This window comes from Opisthocomus hoazin, chromosome 7, assembly GCF_030867145.1.
Source record: "Opisthocomus hoazin isolate bOpiHoa1 chromosome 7, bOpiHoa1.hap1, whole genome shotgun sequence".
NCBI lineage: Eukaryota > Metazoa > Chordata > Aves > Opisthocomiformes > Opisthocomidae > Opisthocomus > Opisthocomus hoazin.
Genome location: NC_134420.1, coordinates 54,519,442 through 54,545,021, shown reverse-complemented (window position 1 = coordinate 54,545,021; position 25,580 = coordinate 54,519,442). Strand labels below are relative to the sequence as shown.

The following is a 25,580-nucleotide window of genomic DNA, read 5'->3' as shown; positions in this document are numbered from 1 at the left end:
AAAAAAAGAGGTATTCCCCTGGTCTAAGGAACGACCATTGTGTCTAAGAGAAATAAAAGAATTCATCACAGTACAGAATTACCTACACATATTAAGTGACATCTGTGTCCTCCTGAGTAACGTGCTATTTGCATAGCAGATCTGCAGGTTAGACCTGCTCAGACAGTAGCATGTTTGTGAGCTTTACACTACCAAAACACTTTCTAAGTTTTACAGTTATGACTCAGCGTTCACATACTCACTTTACCTTTTTCCTCATTGCTGACCCGTTTCAAGTTTGTATATACTTTTGCCTGGTTCACACAATGGAGAGAGCCATAAAATTCCAAATTGCATAAAACTGCTGATTTCACACACGTGCAAGCACACACGCACAGAGGTCTCCATGTATTTGTGGGACTAGAGTGCAGCCCCTTGTGTGATGTTTGCATCAGATAAGCATGATAAATATTACTTAATTGATATGCATTTAATGCTTGCTAATACAGCTGTTTTTAAGGGCATAATTTCTACTGACACCTTTGGGAGTTTTGAGTCCAGGCAGGGGCTGAACGATCAGTCTTTAGTTTGCATTTTATTGCTGTGTATATTAGCAAGAGCTGAAACTTTGCAAGGACTTTTGTTTTTAGCTGCAGACATAAATGTATATGCATAGATCATTTGGTATGACACATACGGATTAAACCTTAACAATATTTCCAAGCTGTGTGAAAATAAGACCAACAGAATTTTTCAGAAGAGATTGGCCTTAATTGGAAAGACTTAAAATAAATGATCATATGATTAAAAAAAGAAAGGATTGCCTACTATTTGTTGTAACCCCTATTTCTGTAACGCCCCTGTAGCCAGAGCAGCAGCTGTTCATTGCTGACATTCTCTCTGCCAGGCATTCCAACTCTCTGAGGTAATGGGCTACAAGCATACGGGCCTTCGCTTTAATTCTTTCGGCGTATCCTTCCGCATGGATAGAGCGAGGGGAACGCCTCCAGGAAAAGAAATTAAATGCACACACACAGAGGCACACAGAGACAGGCGATCTGAAATATTCCCGAGAACACGATTTGTGCTCATGCAGCGCAGCGTCACATGAAAGAGCTTGCCTGAAGAGCTGGCTGGTACAGGTTTATTTTGTTGTAATATTTTCTTCCACCCCCAGCTCTTTACCCAGTGGAATGATATCCAGAGCAAGTTTTTTGAGACAGGAAGTGAGGAATGTTTTCACTATGAGTGATCTGAGAAGAAGGTGCGTTAGCCGAGATAGCAGCTGTTTCGGACAAGAGGAACACAGTAAATCCGTTCCCGAGAAATACAGATGAGATGGCTTCAGGAGAAAAAGTCGTGGAGCGCTGTGGGTTTTTTTCGGCTACACGTGTGTGAAAGGAGACTCGGTGTCTTTGGATCGCTGCACGAGGTAAGGGGAAAACAGCAGGCACAGTAAAAAAATAGTGGATGATCTTCTCTGCTGTGTACTGTAAGTCTGAGGAGTTTCAAGCATTTGCTTTTTGAAAAGTAAAGGCTGTAAAACTGTGCTTCTGGAGGTAGGGGAGGTTTGAGAAGTGTACTTATTGGTGCTCTTTCAGTCCAAGAGTCATGTCAAAGATTAACTGGTAAAACAAGGGGGGGGGTGGAGTATTCTGATTTTTTTGGCTCCCAAATATTTCTGAAATAAATATTATGTATTTTAAGCATTAGAAATAATAGGAACCTTTTTTTGCCATCATATATTGCAGTTTTGTTTCGCATGCTGTCATTCATGCAGGCAGTTTAAAAATTTTTTCTAAAGTAAAATGCTAATTATTGAGGGGGAGTGGGAGGTTTAAGAGGAAAGATACCACAGTGCTCGGTAATCGTGCATCAGTCACAGCCATGTTGCTGAAATCCTAATATTTTTGAAACTACATGTTTGTGCTGAAATAGAAATGTACAAAGTTTGGCCACTAAAGACATTTTTAGCTGTTGCGTGAAAACTCCAGGCTTCCTAAATAAAGGCTTATTGTTGTAAAGGTTGTCAGTTGGTTTTGTAGCTCCTGGCAATATGGAGCGCCTTTTTGCTAAAGTAGCTTGACAACAATGCAGATGTGTCTGAATTTAAAGTAATGCAGAAGGCAAATATGAGAGCACCTAGCATTGCAGAATGCACAGCTGCTGAATAGAAAAGGCACAGCTGTGTTTGCAAGAAGTGCACATGGCTAGCGGTAGAAGTTACTGAATAATAACCACTCAGTGTTATTCATCACACTTGCCTTTATTCTACAATATTTATCATGTCAGGAATTTTTTTTTATAAGTTGGTCTTTTGTGACATAGATTGGAAGTTAGTTGCATAAGTTTTCCTTGTTATAAGTGTGTTTCAGAAATAATGAAGATTATGTCAGACAAGTACTGAGTTAAAATGAAATCGTTTAGGGTAATTGTTCAGTAGAGCAATCACAGAATATCACAGAATATCACAGAATAGTAGGGGTTGGAAGGGACCTCTGTGGGTCATCTAGTCCAACCCTGCTGCCGAAGCAGGGTCACCTACAGCAGGCTGCACAGGACCTTGTCCAGGCGGGTCTTGAATATCTCCAGAGAAGGAGACTCCACAACCTCCCTGGGCAGCCTGTTCCAGTGCTCCGTCACCCTCAGAGGGAAGAAGTTCTTCCTCATGTTCAGACGGAACTTCCTGTGCCTCAGTTTGTGCCCATTGCCCCTTGTCCTGTCACTGGGCACCACTGAAAAGAGCTTGGCCCCATCCTCCTGACACCCACCCTTCAGATATTTGTAGGCATTTATAAGGTCCCCTCGCAGCCTTCTCTTCTTCAGGCTGAACAAGCCCAGTTCCCTCAACCTCTCCTCGTAGGGGAGATGCTCCAGTCCCCTCACCATCTTTGTAGCCCTCCGCTGGACTCTCTCCAGTAGCTCTTCATCTTTCTTGAACTGGGGAGCCCAGAACTGGATACAGTACTCCAGATGAGGCCTCACCAGGGCAGTGTAGAGGGGAAGGAGAACCTCCCTCGTCCTGCTGGCCACACTCTTCTTGATGCACCCCAGGATCCCACTGGCTTTCTTGGCAGCCAGGGCACACTGCTGGCTCATGGTTAACCTGTCGTCCACCAGGACGCCCAGGTCCCTCTCCGCAGAGCTGCTCTCCAGCAGGTCCACCCCAAGCCTGTACTGGTGCATGAGGTGGTTCTTCTCCAGGTGCAGGACCCTGCACTTGCCCTTGTTGAACCTCATCAGGTTCCTCTCTGCCCAGCTTTCCAGCCTATCCAGGTCACGCTGAATGGCAGCACAGCCTTCTGGTGTATCTACCACACCTCCCAGTTTGGTGTCGTCAGCAAACTTGCTGAGGGTACATTCTAAATAAATAAATGCAAACAACAGATCACAACCTGAAGAGCGCTCCTGGCACATTCTGAAAATTCTGCTCTGAACTTCTTCCTTCCTATGCTTGCGTTGCTACCTGTCTGCATTGCGAAGTAACCGAAAGTCTGAGATTGCCTAATGTCATCAGTAAATGGTTTGGAAATTTCACCTGTCAGGTCAGCCTGTGGTTAGTGAATTGATCTTTTTTTCCCATGCCCTTATTCTAAGGGACTGATGGGGGCATAAAGTTTGGAAGTCTTTTTATATTCAGTGGGACTACATAAAAACTGAGAATAAAACAGCACTGCTCTTCTGACTGCAGCTTTCAAAAAGATGAGTGAGTTGTTTTCTCTCGTAGTAGCACCGAAGAAAGTGCGTAACTGTGCAAAGAATGTGTTGGAAAACAGGCCCTAGGGACGTGAGCTGAGGTCAGTCAGCCAAAAGTTTCTCTGCCAGGAATAAACCCAGTGCAAGATTCTGCTGGAAGTGGGCAGGAAACGAAGAGCTTCTGTCTGCAGAGCATTCACTGCATGCTGCTCCGGGGAGGGGGAGTGAGGAGTCCCCGTGTATCTCTACATTTTTCAGGGAAACTAGTTGCTATCAGTTGTTATTTATTCTGCAGCTGCACCCAAAAATAAATTAGTTGGTTATTGGGTCAGAGATTTTTTTATTTAATTAAGATTTTAGGTGGTTCTGTTGAGGGTGGGGATGGGGTAGGATGGAAGAACTGCTTCAAGATTATTAGAAACATGGTCATGAAATGTTCTTACGGTCATTCTTTGGAGTAGGGTTGCAAAGATGTCATTGAGGAAAAATGCTGCGCTGCCCCCTCTTTCTCCCTGTTCTCGGCCTTCAGCGTCTGGCTGCCTCCCTTTCTTCTTTGCCGTGCTGCTTACACGGGAGTCGGGAGTCCGACATGAGGGCTTCAGCCCAAAGAGTTTGTGGTTGTATTGAGTAACATTACATTTCTAGTTATGTCTATAAATGCACAAGCAGTACGTGGCTGCCTATTCGTTCACAGCTACACTTCCGAGTTTACAAGCAGGTGCGCTGGGAAGACTGCTGCTTCCGCTTCCCCCACTCCAAATACATGGACGTCTTCGTGTTGTTCCTGCCAGATAATTCTGAGAGCCTTCAGAAATCAAATTATGCCTTTTGAAATGTGCTACTCGTACCTGCCAGTCCGAAAGCGACGCAGGTGGTTGCTTCCCTTTCCCCCTCAGGCGGCGCCGCGCTGCCACTAGAGGCCCCCGGCAGCGCTGCCCACGCCAGCGAGCGGTGAGAGGAAGCCGCGCGGCTCTGCGCGGGGCGGCGCGGCCCTCAGGCCCGGCTCGGCCCGGCCTGCGGCTGCCGCCTCGGCGCCGCGCGGGAAGGTCAACGGCCGCCGCGCGCTGGGCGCTCGCTCTGGCCGGCGGGCGCCGGGGCCGCTGCTTCGCCCACCCCAGCCCGTCCCGGCCCATCCCCGCGGTGGCAGCGCTGGGCGCGGGCGGGCCCCTTTCCGGGGGTGGCAGCGGGGCCCTCACCGCCCTGAGGGAGACGGCGCAGCCGCCCCACAGCCCACGGTGGCTTCGTCCCGAGCGTGGGAAGCGCTTTCGCTCCAGCCGTAGCCCCGGTGCCTGCAGCGAGTGCCCTCGGTATGCGGACTTCCACAGACACACCCCCCGCCCCGAATTTGGAGAACGTTTTTATTTCGCACGTCCCGCCGAGAGCGGCATCGCTGCGAGGGACGCGTTTCTCAGGCGGGGGGCCATGTCGGAAAGCACCTGGAAGAGGAGAAGGGCGAAGCGGGCGCGCTGCGGACAGGAGGGGGGGGCGTGAGGGTGTTTGCAGAAGGTGGGGAAGTGGGTGGCCGCTTCCAGGCTGGGAATGTTTTTCAAGGAAAAATTGGAAAATAAGTGGTTCTCGGAATTTTCATGCTCTCTTGGCCAGGCAGAGCGTAACCTGAAACACCACCCAGCACTTCAGAGTAAAAAATAATGGTATGGCTGGCCGCAGTTCAGGGAAAATGAGACGAATTGGATTTTAATTGTCTGGTAGGAAATGGCTAAGGTGTGAGCGTTAATATTTCTCTTCCTGCTTTTATTTTTTTTTTCTTCCCTTTATCATTTATGGGGCTTGGTTTTGTGTTTAATTCAGCAGATCGCAGCTGCAACTGCATGCCGCTCTGGAAAACACGCCAGGTTGCTGGGCTGGCTCTTAAAAAAAATGGCTTTGTTAGGTGTTAGAAATGCTTTGGGCAGCTCAGACTGCCTGGAGGTATTTAGTTTAAATAATGATTCAGTTTAGAAATACTTATTTTAAGAAGTTGCAGCCGCATTTGATTAAGAATCATTATTTGCTTGCAAGTTTAAAAAAAAAACAGACCAACTTGCCAAAACTGGTGTCTGTGGAAAAACCAGAAACTCTGGTGCTTATTTTATTATTTGAATGCATAACAGCTCTGTGTTTTGGAAAAGTAGACTTGATTATATTTTTTCTAAATCTATATACATGTTATTTTTCCCATGTTACCATTCACCTTTCAGTCAAAGTGTTTCTGATTGTTGCATTTATTCTCTTTCGCTCCTTGCTAGGATTCCAGTGGGTGCCCCTTCTACCTGTCTTTTGGTGGAAAACTTGCTTGTCTTTGATGGATACTGCTGCTGCTGGTTGATCTCTGGAGACTTTACAGCTCCTTACCTTTTTGAGAGGAGATAACTACTTGTCCCCTCTCAAGGCCCCGGTGGTAGTAGCTTTTTATTAGTAACCATCTCTGCGGGAAAAAGAAGATGCCTCTACCTTTTGGGTTAAAATTGAAACGAACTCGGCGTTATACAGTATCCAGCAAGAGTTGCTTGGTGGCTCGTATCCAGCTGCTCAACAATGAATTTGTGGAGTTCACGCTGTCGGTGGAAAGCACGGGCCAGGAAAGTCTGGAAGCAGTGGCTCAGAGGCTGGAATTGCGGGAGGTAAGCGAACTGTCGAGTGAAGGTGTGGTTTCTGGTGACCTATGTGGGTGAATACTTACCATTTGGGGCAGTCAGTTTATTTACTGGCGCAGCTGTCTGGCCTTCCCCTTGTTGCTTCATGTTCGGGTCTTGATGGGGAATCAAACTGGTCCAAAACAGTTGCTAGACTTATGTTGCAGAGCTAGGGAATGCCCAAGGGGGAGGACATGTGAGCAGTGGCAGTGAATAGAAGCTTAGAACTTCTGTTTGTAAACCTGACAATGCTGAAAATGCTGTTTAAAAGAAAACAAAACAACAAAAAAATTTTCTGCCTAAGCAATATGGTGAAGAATTACTGGGAGATTTGAGACAGCTTTTAGCTTAAGGTATGAAAGAGGATGTTGTTTGTGTATGTGTATTTTTCTCTGATGGATTAGTGCTGTGAAAAGAACCTAAAGCACAAAATGTGAGAAGTGTACCAGTGACCAACTGTTTGTGTTGCTTGTTCAAATACCACAAGCATGTTTGCAGACACTGTCTTGGAGCATGCATATAGTCATTTAGATCAAGTGGTGGCCTCGTGAGGAAGCGTGGTCTGCAGTAGTTGAATCTGTGTATATATGTGTAACCTGTCTTTGTGCTTAAAAATTCCTAACTTGATATATCGAAGGATCCTTTTGCAACTGAAATTTGCTCTTCTCCTACAAATTCAGTGATTATTCATAAATCTCCTGTACTGAGTGACTGACTTCTGAAATGGTGAGTTGTGAAACATTTATGGAAATCTAGATAGGTTACTAACATATGAAGGAATGTCATTGCTTTATGGTTTTGTTGAACACAGGTGGATTTGATTGTAGCAGTTGAATGCTGTCAGTCCTGTGTGAAGTGGCATTTCCCACTAGAGTCTCAAAAGATTTAGTTCATTTTGTAGTCATTAAACTTGACAGCATGTGCGCTTTTGGACGGCAGGAGAGAGTAAACTTGTGATAGATACTTAGTGTTTTAACACTGTTCTGAAAAAGATGCTTTTGCAGTTATGTGGTCTGCCATGTAGTGGTATTTTAAATATGGGATTCAAATACGGGATGAAAAGCCTAGACTTAGGTAACCAAAATAAGAGTAATTGTGAAAATAACTTTTGTCTAATAACTATGATTTTTTGAAACCTTGTATTTTTGTTGTCAAGCAACGGCAACTGCTTATAGCTTTGCTCAAATACTGAGCAAGTAAATTTAGGACTCAGTCCTGCCAACATTTATTACTATACACTGCATGCATTACTGTAGGATTTCTCAGCAGGAAATGCTATATACAGTCCATTGTTTTCAGATTTTTTTTTTTCCGTTTGGAGAATGATAAATAAATGAAATAGGTTTGAATCCATTAATCTCTAAGCGTTTGTTCATTTCAATCTCAGTATACATTAGTGTAGATTTTCCCAATTTTTTTTTTTAGCATCCAGTTATTTTGGAAAAATGCAATTCTGTGCAACAGTATGACTTCTCTTTTTTATCTCACTCGTATGAATCCAGCTACACTCATAGCCTTCGTGTTTACTTAGAACACATCAGGCATAATATATTTAGAATTCAGTTATTGTTGTGTGAATGGAGTTAGTCAGTTTTATCTATCCACTTTCAGATGTCACTGCTAGATCAACAGAAAGTAAAGAATTTTAACTGTATTTGGTTGGCAAAACTCAAAGGCTGGCTTCCTGAATGATGACTGCCAGCTTATATTGAACTAGTCACAGAGCATTGGATATGCACTTTTTTTCAGCTATTCTTCATTATCTTTCTTTGGAGCTACTCCTAAAAATCAGGTTTTTTAAAAAAAGAGAAGAGAAAGATGGCAATTCCCTCAATTAAGAGTCATATATCAGACTAAGGGAGTTGACAGTATGCTATTGAACTCTGAGAAGATTCCTTCAGTCATGCATTCTTGCATGGATTATTTTGGCAGGAAAATGTGTTGCAGTAAAAGGGAATGGAAAGTAGGGATATAAATTACTTTCCAGAGCTTGCATTCAAAAAATGTTGTTATGCCTTTAAATAGTCAGATTTGCCAGGCAGATACTGGATCATTCCTGACTGCTTACTTGGTAGAAAGTTTTCAGAAAGAAAAATTTGCTCAGCACTTTGTTTAAATCTGAAAAAACAACGTTAGTCCTTGATACTGTAAAATACTAAGTACTTGCTATAGGATGTCGCATATTGTCAATGCACTAAGCACCCTTGAAGCAAGAGTGTGAACTCAAAGCGTTAAACAGGGAAGTATGACTGTTTATTTGAGTATGGAGACCTAATGCAGTTTTAAAACTGAGGCATCAGTTTCGGCTTACCGTATACAGGCTACACGGTTATGACACGCGGTTCCCATGCGCCTTCAAAACAGTTTATTGCAGGATTTATGAAAGGAATCTCTACATTTTACACATTGAATTGTAAAATTTCTAAATGTCTCTTTCTCTGTGGTATAATCTGCGCTTAGTGAATTTGGGCAGTGAATTGAACAGCTTATTTTTAGTGCTGTGCCATCTTTTAAGATATTAGTTTTAATAGATCTTTATGTACATGAGTGTCTTCAAATTATGCTTTGTGTGGCTAAACAATGGTTTTCTTTTGGTTTTCCAATTAGTACTCCTCAATTTCCAAGTTGTATACTAGCATGGACACATAGTTAGGGTTTAGGAAGTCTTAAGTATGTTGACAATTTTGGGTTTTTTACTGGATGGTAGACTTTACAAAAAAGTGAAATGAAGGCTTTAAACTAAGAAAAATATCTTCTGGTATTCCCAGAATGTGACTCATCAGCAAACGGGTATGTAATCCAGCTCTCTTAAACTGAGGGACTGGGGAAGGAAGCCAAAGGGAACAGGGAATGTAAGTTACTTACCCTTTGTAGCTCAGCATGTCTTTTATCCTGTGAGAGAGCTATAACCAAACTTGATTTATGCAAAAACCTGTATTTGTTGCGGAAAACCGGTCTGGAATTACAAGTTTTGAAGAACTGTGGAGAGCTCTGATAGTTTTTAAGGTAGTTAACGATCTGCAACACTGCTCGTTTTACAGCTAGCATGAGTATACAAATTAAATACTTGAAAATGAAGAAATGGGTTTTTTTTTAAATGTTAATACAGCTAGCTATCTATAGGGTGTTTAGCAGGAGATGTAATGACTGATTTACCTCTCTTGCTGGATCTTCTTTAATTTCTGTTTTATAATAACGCTTCTAAACCAGAAAGAAGGGTCAAATTCTGCTACTGTGTGCAAGCAGAGTCCAACTTAACTGCAGGTATGTGGTAGAGGTTTGGGCCCAAGTACAAGAGCTAATGGTAGGGAACTTATGTGGAGACTGTGTTGTGCGTACACAAGTTCCTGTGTTTGTTCAGGACATGAATAGGAAAGAAGGAATCAAGGTTATCCAGATCCTGAATAACTTTGAAGTACTGAAACAGTGCTTCAGAAATGCCTGAACTGTGCTGTAAAACTTTGCTCTGAATTCCAAAGTGTCAGCTCTTGTTTGGAGAAAACACATAAAGATACCTTTAATTCACTGTGGCGGTTTCTTAAAGAAGTGTTTTGCGTACATAAGGAGTGTTTTTAAAATAAGACCCAGTGCAGCCCTAAGCATACATATATATGTATCAGTAAACAAATTAACTGGCAAATAGAAGTTGGGCCAAGTCACGACAGAGGAATCACTAACGTAATCATGTTTATGCCTTGTATCAAAGTCTGACCAATTTTTAGCTAATGCTTGGAGAAATAAGAGGAGCAGTGCTCATACTTGAACTGCTACGGTTGCCTCTCTGAGCCAAATTTTCCTTAAAATTGGGAAAGGAGAAATTGTCATGGAGGAAAGTATATAAAAATGCAGACTTTCAGTGTGTAATTTAATTAATTTAAAAGATGCTTCTTTGTTGAAAAACAAAGTTGATTGCAGCTAAAACGTGTATAAATTATGTGTGCTGTAGTTGTGATTTAGGAGCCAAGATAAATGAAGGACAGACCACTCAGCCAATAATTGTCTCAGTGCAATTATTGCAGTTCTTCCTTTTTCTGAAAGAAAAAAAGCTATGCATTCAGGTATAGGATTTGCACTCAGTCTCTTTACATGGAGGAGCACGAAATTAAGCTTTTTCCATGAAAGTAGTAGTGGCAATTAGGCAGCCTTGCCCCCAATTTCTTTAGCTTTTTTGTAAAGGCAAGTCGGAATTGGAATATGCCATTTAATTGTGTTATTTCACGGTCTCAATGTCTGTGAATTGCTGTATAATTTTAGACTAATTTTGACAGAAGTTTTCTTTACTTCTGAGGCAAAGGCATTAGTTTATTGTTTAGTATGTTTAGACTACTTTGAAATTTTGCTTTTCCCCATTGTAAAGCAATTAGACTTTAAGCCTCTGATGAATGGGAACGTGGTACATCTTTTACTGTCAGTGCTGTGTAAGTTGTGAGTCAAAAGCAGATGAGTCCATCCTTCTTGGAGCCTTGGACAGGGGTGGGGAAAAGTAACACAATTTAAAAAGAATAAGTACGTTTCTACATTTCTTGGTCATGTTGATTGGTAACTGACCTGTTTCTGCAAGAGGTTAAAATATGTCTTGATGGGATATAATGTCTTCTATGCACTGTAAAGGTATTGCTCTTTAGTTTGTAAATTAGCCAGTTTACCTTAGTCGTGGCAGTGTGTAGAGGGTGCAGCTTTGCACTCAGGGCTGGTATGTGGCATGACTCGCAGGCAGTGCTTTCTTCACTGCTGCCAGAAGTCTTGGGTCTTGTACACTGGCCAGTCCAGGCTGCTCCAGATCCTTTCATCCTCAGAGATTGGGAAGATTTGTGGAGGAGGTTGTCTGCTGTGATAAGAGTGGAGTTGCTGGAGAATTTTCAGGGCCTCTTGTCTCCTTCCGTAGTTCTTAATGCTGGACGTAGGGTAAAGCTTTCACTTGGTATCTGGCAGTCATGCCTCGTACAAGATTATTGACCCGGTTCGCTTGCCTGCAGTTTAAATAAACTGTTACATCCTGATAGCAGGAGCTGTTTTGTATCCAAAAGTATAATAAAGCTAGACGCAGTGGAGCCCTTGGGCTAACTGTGTGCTTATCCTGCAATAATGGGGAGGTGTTTTCAGCACTCTGTCCAGGAAAGTCCTATGGCTTGTTTTATTTGTGTGAACCAGTGTAAAAGAGGAAAAGCCTGAAAATGTATTTTGATTGCATTCTTCTGTAAACTGTGTTATTTTCTTTTTTATAATTTCTTGCCTCATATCTTAGGATGGTGATTCCTTAGGTCACTGTACCCTTGAGGCAGGTAGCAGATTGTATTAATTAGAAGGCACTGTATTAACAGTTAGAAAACAATTCTTTTTTCCAGTCTGTTTGTAACCTGTGAGATATTCTGTAAGATTTATGATACAGGGTATGGAAATTAGCTAGGAAGATTAGCCTGAAGAAGAGAAGGCCGAGAGGGGACCTTATAAATGCCTACAAATATCTTGAGGGTGGGTGTCAAGAGGATGGGGCCAAACTATTTTCAGTGGTGCCCAGTGACAGGACAAGGGGCAACAGGCACAAACTGAAGAAGAGGAAGTTCCATCTGAACATGAGGAAGAAAGTCTTCCCTCTGAGGGTGACGGAGCACTGGAACAGGCTACCCAGGGAGGTTGTGGAGTCTCCTTCTCTGGAGATATTCAAGACCCGCCTGGACAAGGTCCTGTGCAGCCTGCTGTAGGTGACCCTGCTTTGGCAGGGCGGTTGGACTAGATGATCCCCAGAGGTCCCTTCCAACCCCTACCATTCTGTGATTCTATGATATATAATTAAATACACAGATTCAAAGTAGACTTTGAACACTGCTGTGCCTCAAGGGAATGTGTGGTGAAGTGTCTTTGTCCTCCTCCCTGCTTCCATCCAAAGAAAGTGGTTGGGTTTTTTTTTCCTGTATTCTGAGGGTTTATAGAGAATAATTTTTTTTCTTCTTTTTCTTTTTTTTTTTTCACTTAAAAATGACAATAATAGTGTTGTCTCAAAGCCCTGGGAAGATAACTTTTTCTTTATGTTATATTGCCAGAAAATGTAAGGCACAGTTGATTATGGAGATCATAATAGGTGCTGTTAAGCTGAAGTCAGACAATTACACACATTCAATATCTGGCATATACATTTGTCATTTGTATTTCTTTTCTAGATAGTGTAAACTGTGACCAAAATAGACACTGAGATTCTATATTAAAATGTGGGGGTTTTATACTGCTAATCAGAGTAACTGATAGGTGATGTTTAGATTAGGGCCAAAGTGGAATTATATTAGGGATGAGGCTGATCCATAATAAGGAAAATAAAATGAAATGCAGCAATTAGTTCTTCTTCCCTGTACCAACTGCCTGATACTAGTTCGCTACAACTATTTCACTGATTCCAGTTCAAGTCACAAGACAGATGAGGAACAGCAAAGTAAGCTCAATAAATGTGGAAAGTGATGGGAATTTTAAGATTTAAAGCTCAGTTTTTAACGGGTTTGTAAAAGATAACACTTTTTTTTTTTACAAAAAAAAAAGGTGTTGTTTAATTTACATCCATGAATTTCTCAGTAAGCTGTTTCTCTTTGTTAGCACTAATTCTGTAGCAACATAGTCACATAATAGTTTGATTTGGAAGGGACCTCTGAGGGTTGCATGATCCCACCCTCTGTCAGGAAGGCCAGCTTCAATCAGATGGCTCAGGGATTGCCTGAGTGAGTTTGAGTGCCTCCAAGGATGGAGATTTGATGCCATTTTGGGGCTAACTGTTCCAGTGTTTGGCTAGTCTAATGAAATTTTTTTCCTGATCTAACTGGAATTTCCCTCGTTGCAGCTTGTGCCCACTGCTCTCCTGCTTGCAGTGAGCACTTCCAAGAAGAGTCTGTCTCTGTCTTCTCTGTACCCTGCTCTTAGGAAATTAAAGTCCACAGTAAGATTTTACTTTAGTCTTTTTTTAAGACTGATCAGCCCCATTTCTCTGACTACCATCATACATCATGCCAAAGATATAATATAGTCACCTACAGTAATGTAGCTTTGTGGCACTCTTACCTGACGAAGCATCTCTGCTTAGCTTAGGAAGTCTGGTTGGCTTGACAGATGAAGTCACTCCACTCCCACCAACTTATGAGCTGTAATGCTGTGTTGGGCTTTTGATACTTTTGCGTTCTTGGTAACTCTTGAACTTTTATCCAAGAATGCATACTATTCCTGTCCATAGTGACAGAAAGCAGCTAGGTAGAAAGTAACTGTGCAGAAATTATATGTTCGTTTTACTTCTATTTGATTTTCTTCAAAAGGGTTGGGTCATGAATAAGTCACTAAAATAAATGAACCTCAAAATAATGTTAATAGCTTAATATATTTTAAGAACTATGTCATGACATTCTTTTTAGAATTGGGTGTTGTCCTGAGCTGCTAATAATAAAATGTTTTAGCAATGAATAAAAATTGATTCTGTTTTAATCAATGTGACTATTCCAGGGTGCATAAGATTCTCTGAAAACTCACAAGATCAAATTCTGCCCTTGAAGTGAAGTGAAAGGTTTGCGTACAAGTCAGAAAACAGGCTTTGGTCCATAGTGTGTTTTGCTTGGCTTTGATTTTATTTTTGATAGTCCAAATTGGAGGAGTTTGTAAGGGAAATATCATGGCAGAAAAATCTTGTTTCAAGATACGCTGGATTCCAAAGAATATTTTAAAATGCAGAAGCATTTTTTAGTCTGTTGTGCCAGTAACTACTTGGTTCTATGCGTAGGCAAGAAAAAGTGGTCAGTGTTTTAAAGAAACAGAGCAGTGCAAGTTGTCATCGTGTGTTAAGAACAGGCTATACATTCAGTTTAGACTTCAGGGTGTAGATCCAGGAGTGCCTTACATCACAGAGATTGAAATATGGTGGTGTTAGCAGAAGTTTGAGCTCATTGGCTCCTTAGCTTTTGTTGCACATCTGTGCTTCCTTGAGGCTTAAATTCACCAAGGCTGCAGGTGAAAGTTATTCAAACAGTTGCTTAGAATTTTTTTGCATAGAGTTTTAGTTGGTTTCCAAAAGTGTTTGTGTGGTATCTTCTACAGAAATCTTTCAGCTTTGTTGGTGTGGGTCTGTAGCGGTTACCCTTAATGTTTCAGTCTCTGCCTTGGCCTCGGCTCTCACCGAGAAGGTTGTGGTCCGACGTTTCACATCACACCCAGTCCGAGGCTGGTGCAGTTGACCTGTTGGGTAGGTGGGCTGAGCTAGTACAGTAGGCTTTCTTTCTTGAGTGCTTCCTAGAAAGTGAGATCAAGTAGCTCATGGTATATAGTTCAGTTTTAACTGCTACTTTTATTTTTTTGGTCCTTTAGTTTTCTTACTGTCTTTCATTATATATACATTACATTTATAACACTCAGAAGTTACAGGATGTCAGCATCGCAGTCTGACTTTGGCTCCTGTGACTGTGCGCATGGTGATAACAGTCTTGTAATGAAAAAGAAATACACCTTTTTACATGCACTGCTTTCCTCATTCAATCTGCAGGAAGGATTGAGTAGTCGTCATTGAGTACATTTTATCCTTTTCAGTGTGCGATGCTGCAGTGAACATAGTATTTCTTTCTTAATGGAGTTTGTGTGGTACTACTGTCATAATTCCTAACATCTTATGGAATCTTAAGATACCATCTTCTCAATATCCTTGAGGGGTGGTGGAAGTTACCACATAGTATATGTTATGGTTGGGGGACTAAAGCATAGAAATTAAAGCAAATGTTGTCTGAAATATCAGCAAACTTTGTGCACCTGGACTGAGAAATTTAGAAAGCAGTGTTATTTATAGCATTTGTATTAAGAGCCATATTCCTTTGGTCTACTTGAAACTGAAAGTATTTATGACTTCTTAAATTTAACTTCTGGTTTTCAGAATTCAGAAGTGAAGAGCACATAGTATCCACCTGTGAAAAACTTGGTTTGTAGGATTTGCTTTACAAGAGAACTGTTTCTGATATGGGAATACAGTCTGTTTCTCTATGGTGATTTTTACACTTTCCCAACCATGAAACAGTTTTGTCTATATCAGCATTCTGCCTTTTCTCCAGGTACATTACACTGCACTGAAAAACTGCTTTATTCTTCTATGAACAGTTCTAATTCAATTTAATTTTTGGATTATAGCCTGTCTTTTTATGAAATGGGACCAGAGTTGTCTTAGAGTTTGCAGAAAGGATCTTAATTAAGGTTGAATATGCAGGCTGCATTCTAACATTTTTTTATCTTCTGAATACTGATTATGCAATTACATGGTAACAGTAATTTTAATTTAGAGGGGTTTTTTTTTATATTGGGAGAAAAAGCTCACCAAAGCCCACCAACAATCACTTAAAACTGTGTTGATGGTAATTTAGAGAGGTGCAAAGAAGTACAGTTTGCCAGTATGCAATGTCAAAGGAACATTATGCCATAGAATTGGCTCAAATTTCCAATTAGTTTTGCTAATTTCCCAGAGAAAATACTGCTATGGAATAGATGGTATTATGACTGTAATACTACAGCACCCAAAATGACCTAATGATCTGTGCTGAATATGGACCATTGATTTCACTGCTGTGCTTGAAGTTTGAGATGTATCATACCTACCCATGCTGTGGTTGTTAAGTGCATAGTCAGCCTGTTAGCTGTAAGGGATCGGCAGAATCCCGTGAGGGTAAATTCTTTCTCCTGTTTAGACTATAAACTAAGAAGATGTATGTATATGAATTTTCAGATGTGTGTATAGGTGAGTTTTCACAAGAAAGTACTAAAGTGCCCTTTCGCTACTACTAGCAGTTGCTCTCCAATGAATTGCAGATCTGTGCTCCAAAGCATCAAAATGCTAGAGCTTCTGAGAAAGCAACAGTAAAGACTTTGTTTGCTAGGTAGGCAATTTTTCCAAGTCTAATTCGGAGAAATTATTGATGTAAAAAAATCATTGTGATCAATAGTCCTTTTATTTTATAAAGCTTCATCCTTAATAGCTTTATTTTGTATGTCAAAAACGTCTGAGAATATATAAAGGAAAATGTTGGATTAAAGATGTTGGTATTTCTACCATTTCTACATATAGTAACACATGTATCTAGCAAGGCCTTGGTGAATTTCCATATAAATACCTAGAGATGTAATTGGCAATTCGTAGCATTCCCTTATCTCCTCCTCTCAATTCAAAAACTTGTAATTACAATTTCTAGTTTTGCTGTGATAATGACATGAATATTTTCCCGTCCACATATGTTTGCTGGTCCAGTATTGAATGAAGTAAGTGCTGCAGGAGCAGATTTTAATCAGTTAAAAAATAGTGGAGAAATTTAAATTTGAAGAAGTGGCTCTGCTGTGTGGATTTAGAACTATACTGTGGAGTGATAGAAAAATATTATGGTCCAAACTCCTTCTCAGAAGAGATGTAATCAAAGTTAGATTATGCTGCTTAAGATTTTGCCCAGTGGGATTTTGACATTCCAGGGATGGACATCCTTCAGCCTCTTGGGGCAGTCTGTTCCAGTGCATACTGTATTTTGTGTTTTGGCTTGGTCAGGAGCTGCCTGCTCAGTCAAAGTAACTTCCTGCTGTATGTGGACATTTTCTTGCTCGTGGGATGAGCCATACATGTGCTTTAATGAGCTTGTCTTTGTCTGACCAGCTGTCCTGTGCTCTTTTGTCCTTCAGCATCCCATGTGAGCCTGCCTGCTGGTGTCCCAGAGAAGCCATGCTTTGCTTTCCTGCTGTCCAGTGTCATTTTCTGTTTGCCTTCTTCGCTTCCCTTAGTTTTTCTGTTAGACATAAATGCTTCCTACTAACATCTGTGAGTTGCCACAACAGGGTCAGGAACAGTTTGCAAATGCAGAGTAGGTTTGCTAATGTTTTAGGTGGGGGACCTTATGTACGTGGATTGCTTACCTGGAAGTAATGCCTGCTTTTGATGTTAAATATCTCTCCGATTCTGAAGTTTTCAATAACCCATAGCCTTAGCCAGTGTTTTAAAAACCTTTGTTTTTAAGTAGAAAGACTTCATACGTTATATTTTATCTAATATTGCAATATTAACATTTTTTTAATGGTTGAAATGCCTCTTTTTCAGATTACATATTTCAGTCTGTGGTATTATAATAAGCAGAATCAGCGCAGATGGGTAGATTTGGACAAGCCTCTGAAAAAGCAGCTGGACAAATATGCCTTGGAGCCAACCGTGTATTTTGGAGTAGTGTTCTATGTGCCTGCTGTTTCTCAGCTTCAGCAGGAGATTACCAGGTAACCTTCATACGTGTGTCTATAATTTTTGCTTTCAACATGCTGAAATGCATGGTTTATATAAAAATTGTCTGCTTTCCCTTCTCCCACCTCTGTAGTAATGGAAATTATTACTTTAGGCAGAATATATATTCAAACTGTGTATTTGTTTCCCTTTTGAGTATTTAAAATAGGTGATAAAGTAAGCAAACATGAAACTTCTTAGTGATCTGAGGAACTTACTCAAACCTGTTTGCAATAATAGGCATACCTACATGATCAGATTTTTAATTATTTTAGTCCCTTCATGTTTGTCTCTTTTTTTTTTTTTTTGAAGAGCCATATGTGGCTTTTGGAGGCGTCCACACTGCACAGAGCACATGCAGATTTTACTGAGCTATGCTTTCCTTTATTTTGCTTTCAGTACTTTCTGTGATTTCAGTACAATACACCGGCAAAATACAGGCTAAGCTTCAGCTTGTGATTTTTTTGTGTATCACTGGACAACGAAGATGGATGTTAGCTTTGATATCATATGTCCATTTCTACTGTGAATCTGGGGAATGTCATATTAAGTGGTGCTAGCTGTAGGGGAAAAGTAAAATTGAGCATATACACTGGTCAGTTACTCCTACGGACCTATACATTGGCTTCTAGTGTCTTAATGTGTCTAGTTCTGATTTAATTATTTAACAGGCAAATGAGCACAAAACCAGTAACTGGATTACGAACATATATTTGTTATTTCAGAAGTATGTGCTTGCATTAATTAATCCATTTGAGCTGGTAACTTCAAGTTGGCCCTGCTCTGAGTGGGCAGTTGAACCAGATGATCACTCAGAGGTCCTTTCCAACTTAATTTATTCTCTGGTTACATGAAACTGTCTTTATATACTCTGGTGCTAAAATATCTTGCCAGAGACCTTTCCCACTGATTGTGGTGTGAAAGCTTTTCAGGGAGATAAGCCTCTTCGTGCAGTCACTGGTGCTGCAATGTATTGCTCGATACGTGGCAGCTTTAGTTTTCATTTTATGTGTAATTTCTGTACGATGATTTTCTTTGTGAAATCTCTGAAGTTTTGGGCTTTTTCTCAGCAATATCACTGGCTTAAAAAGTCACACTAGTGGTCTTTCTTATCTTTTTTTTTTTAATCTTTGTTTCAGATTCTGTGCTTGTTGGTGTACTAGGATGTGTTAGAGTAAAATAAATGTCCTGATGTTGCATTGAATAGCTACATTTCCTGAAAAACCTTTACTCTTCTTCTCTGGGATTTATTTAAAGAATATGGTGTTTGTGCTGGAGCTTTAACAGCAATTTTGCAGTGTGCTGCTGCAGAGAAAGGAGGAATTTATGTGCCAGCCTTATACTCAGGTCCTAGAGGATGGTACTTGGTTTGATGTATGATAGTGAGAGTCTGGATTAGTTTCAGAAATCTGTGGGTTTTTTCACGTCTTTGCAATATAAATGAGATTGAGCGTGTTTAAGCACATTATATGCTTTAGTCTGCCAGGAAATGAAAATGTCCTAGGCAAAAGAGATGGTATTTGCACTATCATGAGGCAGTGTCAAGATTCTTTGACTGTATGTGATGGCGAAGGAAAAGGTCAGATTAAAGGAAAAGAAATGGTGCTTTGAAAGTGAAAAGAAAATGTACTCAAAAGTTGTAATGCGGAAGTGAAAGTCACTATTGTGATTGAAAGGATGTGCAATGTTACATCTGTTGAAAGAGAATGCAGCAATACAGCAGCAGTGTACTCAATGTTGTAAAGAGGACATAATAAGAATATTAAGGGAGGAATAGGTAAAAACAAAAAATTTAGAAGGGTATGGTAGTAGGTAGAAATCGTGGACATTGTTTTAAGAAGTAGCAGTATTTGATTCTGCAGTGAAAGGTGAAAGCTATGGGAGGAGTTAACAAAAACTATAAAATAGTGGGTCCAAATGGTGAGGAAGACTTCCCTCCATGCAAACTGGGGAATGTAGAGAGGAATAGGAAATGGAGGCATATTCTTCTGCACTGTCTTTAAATTAGAAGCCCATGTTAGCTGTTTCATTTTTTCCCTTGTAGGTATCAGTATTATTTGCAATTAAAGAAAGATATCTTGGAGGGCAACATTCCTTGCACACTGGAACAAGCAATACATCTGGCTGGTTTAGCTGTTCAGGGTAAGTAAGACAATTATGCCAATTAGCTTATCTTGCATTAGAAACTTTGGCGATATATTTTTTATTGCATGTTTTCTATTTATTTCTTAAAGACCTAATTCAGCAGGTTATGAAAGACTTGCTCCTTAGAACTTTGTCATATGGGCTGAGGAGGGGAAACAGTGGGATCAGTGGCCCCGAACTCGCTGGTATTTCTGTGCAGTCCTCAGAGGTGTACCTGGATATCTAACATGTATTTTCAAGAGCTAGGTTTGACAGCTGAATTCCTTTGGGTGCAAAGCTTTAGTCGTCTGCTTACATTAACAGAACTTTCATCTATTTCTGTTAATGAAGACTCTTTATTCTGACATGATAACAAGAGAATGGGACGTTTTAATAAATAAGCAAATTTGAATGTACAGTAGTACTTGTAGCTCCACTTTTTCTCCCAAATGTCCTAACGCCCAAGATTATTTCAAGTTAATACACAGGACTGTTAACAATTCCTGTGTTCAGATTGCTCCTGAAGACCTATTTCTGTGGTACCTACATGGAAATGACTGTTTTATTTTTCCTAGCTGTGGTTAGGTGAGATAGAGTATACACACCGGAGAACCACCAGTCCTAAGTCTGTCTGCACTGATCATGTCTAGTGTTCCCTGCTGCCGTGTTTGTTCGATCTTAAATCTCTCAAAATAAAAACTTTTACTGGTAACAGCTTTATTTAGTGTGTTTGTATATTGCTTCTTAGTGAATGCCACTCCAGTGTATCAAACAGCAATTGTAAGTCTGCCAAAATTGAAATGGACTTAAAATCATTGGCAGTGCATACAACTTCAGTTTTTTTGTCTTTTTTTAATTATATGCGTTGGTAGAATCACATTAAGGATGACGGTTATGTTTTCTGAAAATGTGGTTACCAGTGGAGTAGTGTGAATTATATTAGTGCCTTGTTTATATAACAGTGAATCTTTTTAATCCAAGCCAGGACTCAATGGTGTTCAGCTGACAAAATCTTGCTTTGTTATTATCATATCTTTGGATAGTGTAAATGTCGCTCTGCTTGGTGAGTTGTTTATAGAAATCTTTCAATACAATCCTCTTTCAAGACGGAAAATACTTGTCCTTCTAGCTTTCACGTTCATTTTTCAGTCTTTTGTAAGAGAGAAACTGTATGTGTTGATAACACAGTGCAAAACAACTCCAAAAACGTGCAGGTTCTAAATTAATGCACTCCGATGACTGAAGTAGCTTATGCCAGGTGGGTTAGTTAATTTTAGCTGGTGAACTAACAGAAGCAGTTGTTTTCTGTTTCGAGTGAACTGGTTTCAAGAATGATCTGTATTTGAAATGATTACAATAGGCCAATTCTCTAAACACTGCTTTATCTCAAGTGCTGTGTTGGTGTAGCATGTTGCAAGTTCTCTTCATCATAAATAACTTGCGTATTAGTTGTTAATTCTTAATACAAATTTGGTTGCTAAATGTCTCTAAAATTATGCTATTATGGATGAGAATCTATGGTGATGTAAATAAGATCTGTATACTTGGGGACTGTGTTTATATTTTTGGGAGCAGCTATTCTGTACAGACTGCTGTTCCGTGGTGTCTTCTGAGACTGGTACAGAACTCTTCCAATTCAGACTGTTTTGTTTCTGTTCTTCTGAAATGCTGGCTAGATTTTTTTCCGAGAAACAGAAGAGGTGGCAATTTCCTTGAGATGCCCTTTGGCATGACATAAAATCAAAACTGTTATTAAAATCAAAACTGTTATTAAATCTCTTCTGAGCATGCCCCTGAGTCTAGGAAGTCTTCTAGGTCCCACTTTGTGTATGTCTGGGTGCAGGGAGCTGTGGAAGGCTTGAGAGCAGAAAGAGCCAGTGTCCGGGTGCTCCGGCTGCTCTGTGCAGGGTTTGAGTCCAGCTGCAAGTTGGAGCTGTCTGCCAGCGCTATACTGCAAACAATTAGGTATCTGACAGGAGGGAGTAAAGAAGATGGATCCAGACTCTTCTCGGCTAATGGGCACAAATTGAAATACAGGAATTTTCATCTAAACATAAAAATTTTCTGTTGTGAGAGTGGTGAGACACTGGAACAGATTGCCCAGAGAAGTTGTAAAGTCTCCATCCCCTGTATTCGAAACCTGACCAGAGAAGGCTCTGAGACAATCTGCTGTAGCTGACCCTGCTTGGGGCTGGGAGGAGACACTAAATGATCTCCAGAGGCCCCTTCCAACCTCAGTAATTCTGTGATTAAAAAAACAAACAAATAAAATCTCAGGGATCTAAGGAAGTTGGAGCAACACTCTGATTTTCTTATAATTTCTTCTCCTTTCCTATCCACAAGGAGTGTTATCAAGTTTTCTGAACAAGGCAAAAAGATGGGATGTATTTTTAGTTCTCCTCTTCATAAACATTACAGGTTAGTTTGTTCCGTTGTTTTACTTTCAGATCGTAGTTCAATAGGATGGAGATTTGCTGTTTGAAGATCCTGCTGCAATTAATCGGGTATTGAATAATTTTGTTACAAATGTTTGAATCCAAGAAATTTTTTATTTTTTAGCTGATTTTGGAGACTACGATCAGTATGAATCTCAGGAGTTTCTACAAAGATTTGCTTTGTTTCCAGTGGTAAGTACTTTCTTTAAATTGATACATTTAGATTCTTAAATTGATAGATTTAAATTTTTCTTTAGATTAGTAAATGCAAATTGTTATTAAACACTCCATGATCCATCTAGCTTACTGCTCCCTAGATTGTCAAATTCAATAAAGGTTTTCTTTGAGACTGGAGTGAGATATGGTACCTTGTGTTACACAGAAGCCAAGATGTTGCAAGATGTTTTCAATTTTATTGTGTATTACACTGAAAAGAAGGTTGGGGTGGAGATGGGAAAGTGAGTAAAACTACTTCAAAACAGTGTTTGTGCTTTTTGGTTTTGTTTGTGTGCATATTATGGCGCCTAAGCTCCAAGACTAGAGTGGAGGATTGATTTGACTGCATAAAGAAATGGTAACCATTTAATTTTGTAGATTTTTTTGGTATTTCATTCTATAAATGCTATCTTACCTTAAGGCTTGGCTACAAGAAGAAAAAATATTGGAAGAAGCAACAAAGAAAGTTGCCTTGCTACATCAGAAGTACAGGTAACATTTATATAACTCTTTATTACTTAATTTTGATATGATTGCTTCAGTAGCTGAGGAAGTTGGGAATCTCAGAAGACAGCTGTACTAATTTCACCTCCTATTTAAATGAGTTTTGGCCTGAGACATCTGCATTAAAATTACAAGAATTTTTGCTGAATGAAAGTGAAAAGAGAACAGAATGACTGTTAAAATAAATGAGAGGATTGTGCTTGAAAATTGAGAACGCAGGACACAAATAGTGTGACTTCACCTGTATAATGTTTCTGAAACTTGTTTATATGAAGTTGTGACTCCAGTAAAGGTGTTTCTTGATTAAACAGCATTGACAGATACTGAGGGGAGTAGAAATGTAGAGTCAGTCACTGTGCCAGAATCCTTATAACCTTAAGTAAAAGGTAGCTAAGATGCAGTAGTCCAAGACAAAGGAAAGTTAAGTTCTCTGTTGTCAGTTCATCAGTGAGAAATGTTTGTGACTATGTGAGCAGTACTGATTATTTTTTCCTGTATTGTTTTGAAACAACTGTGTGAAAATTTGAAATCCATTTTCCTTTCAAATGCTTGCGTAACAAGATTGCATGGTTAAGGTTCAGCAAAGAAAATTTAATCTGATGACATTAGGAAAAAGTGAAGAAACAGAGACTGATGATTGAAAAAGTGTTGAGAGACGTAAGAATGAGCATGACAGGATTTTGCAGGTAGAGGTAGTCTTTTATGAGATCAGCTGAGGTAGGTAGGGAAACACAAGCTTTTAGTCCCTGTGATGCCACTGCAAGTCTGTGAGAAAACTGTCTTTGCCAGTTGGTCTAATTGAAAAAAAAAAATATTACCTTTACCTACAGATCTTGTCCTCCTCATGTTTTCAAATCATTACAATTAAAACTCTGTCAGCATTTACAAAGTGAGACTCTCTTTCCTGAAATGTGAAGCATCAAAATTCATATTGATCTTAAACATGTGTACTGCAATAGGAGAAATTCAGGTCTTGAACCTGTGTGCCAGAATAATCATTCTGATAAAGTAAGAAAATATGGTGACAATGATGGATTTGAAGAAGGATGTAATAACTGTCTGCCATTAGCAGAGATTATGATTTTAACTGGTCTTTGTGGCCATTTAACCCTATAGGTGCCTGAAAGAAAGAAGTTACTGGAATCAAAGTGTAAAGGCTGAGACAAATATATCAGCCATTGGTACAGATGAAAACAGCATGATTTGATGGTTTCCTGGATGTCTTGGGGATGCTTTTCAAGCTTTGACAATGTCAGTCAGAGTAAAACAAAGATAATTTTTCTGTTGACAGTACTAGCTGATCAAAGTTCTCATTTGTAGAGGCCTTACTCCTCCTGATGCGGAAATGTTATATATGCAAGAAGTAGAGAGAATGGAGGGCTACGGTGAAGAGACCTATCCTGCAAAGGTAAACGGTGCTTTGATCTTTGTCTTAGTTGCTTTTTTTCCCATAAAAAAGGATTACTTCCTGCCAAAAATAAATAAACACCAAAACCCACATCATTCCTTTTCTCCCCCAGAATTGTTAAAGTAGTTGCTTCTCATGTAACTTTGCTTTCAAAGGCTTTTTTCTGTATTTGCATAACTTTTTGCAACTTCTTACAGGACAGCCAAGGAAGCGACATATTCATTGGAGCGTGTCTTGATGGTATCTTTGTGAAACACAAAAATGGTCGTCCTCCTGTTGTATTTAGGTTAGTATTGTTCTGTCTTAAAATATTTTTGTGCACCTGACATTTTATGTGTGTTTATCACTAGAATGAATGACTCTTAGATATGATGTGTATTTATTAATTTGATAAACCTGAACGTAGTCTTGTAGTCATCATGCTACAATGAATAGTGAAGTCCATGGGAATTTTTCAACGTATTGACTGCAGGATGAATCTCTTCAAGTGAGATTAATTCTAAGAGATGAACATTCAATGTACGTTTAATTGCAAAACATTTATTGAGTCAAAAAGGAGCAATTTTCTGGACATAGAACATCTTATGTCCTGGGATGGGCACATCAATTTACTTAGAAATATTCAATCGTACCAGGAGTTCCTTTCATGTATTGTACATAAAAGAAATAGAGAGATTATATAAAAGAAATAGAGAGACACGTGATAACATTTATTTCATTATTTCGGATTAATTCGTTGTTTTAGTTTATTATTTAGTGTAGTTATAGTTAAATTATAGACATAGGTGTGTCTGCAACTTACCTAATTGTTAAAATTCAGTCTTTATGTGAAATGGCCTGGTTCCCACTGACTTCAGGAGGGGTTGATTGGGCATCTTTGCACAGAATTTGGAATAAATTTAAAAAAATACATATCGAGGAAGTTTTTTTATGAATCTTAGTAATTGATAGTTACCATTAGAGCAAGAAAGGCTTTATTCTTAGTGAATTTTAATCTTCTAGAATTGAATTTTTGGCTGAATATGAACAGAATCTTGAAATCCCAGGGTCCAACCGTTCCTGGCACTCATGGTGAATTTCTGGGGTTAAAGAAAGTAGCACCTGTGCTTCTTTCTGTTAGTGGTTTTGTTTAATAGAAGTTATAAATTCAGTACCATGAACTGTCATTCATAAAAAAATATTTATTTGTACTGCTGATAGGAGAGCTGATGCCAGATTCTTTAGTTGTGTGGAGTGGTAGAAGTGCCCTGCTCTACTTTCTTGCAGAATGAAATAACAGCTCTGACTTTCCAAGCACTCAGGGGAGAGGAATAAAGCTTTGTCCATGCATTTCACAT

General features: G+C 39.8%; 1 protein-coding gene across 3 annotated transcripts in view; it reads left to right on the top strand.

Annotated features, from left to right (window-relative positions):
* PTPN21 (protein tyrosine phosphatase non-receptor type 21) overlaps positions 1-25,580 on the top strand; it is a 58,448-nt gene that overhangs the window by 2,852 nt on the left and 30,016 nt on the right. The window contains exons 3-10 of one of the 3 annotated variants that reach the window (XM_075426026.1): positions 1,157-1,411; positions 5,922-6,296; positions 17,383-17,552; positions 19,601-19,698; positions 22,240-22,307; positions 22,753-22,823; positions 24,156-24,243; positions 24,441-24,529. In XM_075426026.1, the coding sequence (XP_075282141.1) occupies positions 6,117-6,296; positions 17,383-17,552; positions 19,601-19,698; positions 22,240-22,307; positions 22,753-22,823; positions 24,156-24,243; positions 24,441-24,529 (764 nt within the window). In that variant the 5' untranslated portion in view covers positions 1,157-1,411; positions 5,922-6,116. Of the gene's footprint in view, positions 1-845; positions 1,412-5,921; positions 6,297-17,382; positions 17,553-19,600; positions 19,699-22,239; positions 22,308-22,752; positions 22,824-24,126; positions 24,244-24,440; positions 24,530-25,580 lie in introns of those variants that run through there. The other 2 variants (XR_012764513.1, XR_012764514.1) reach the window with 2 other exon arrangements.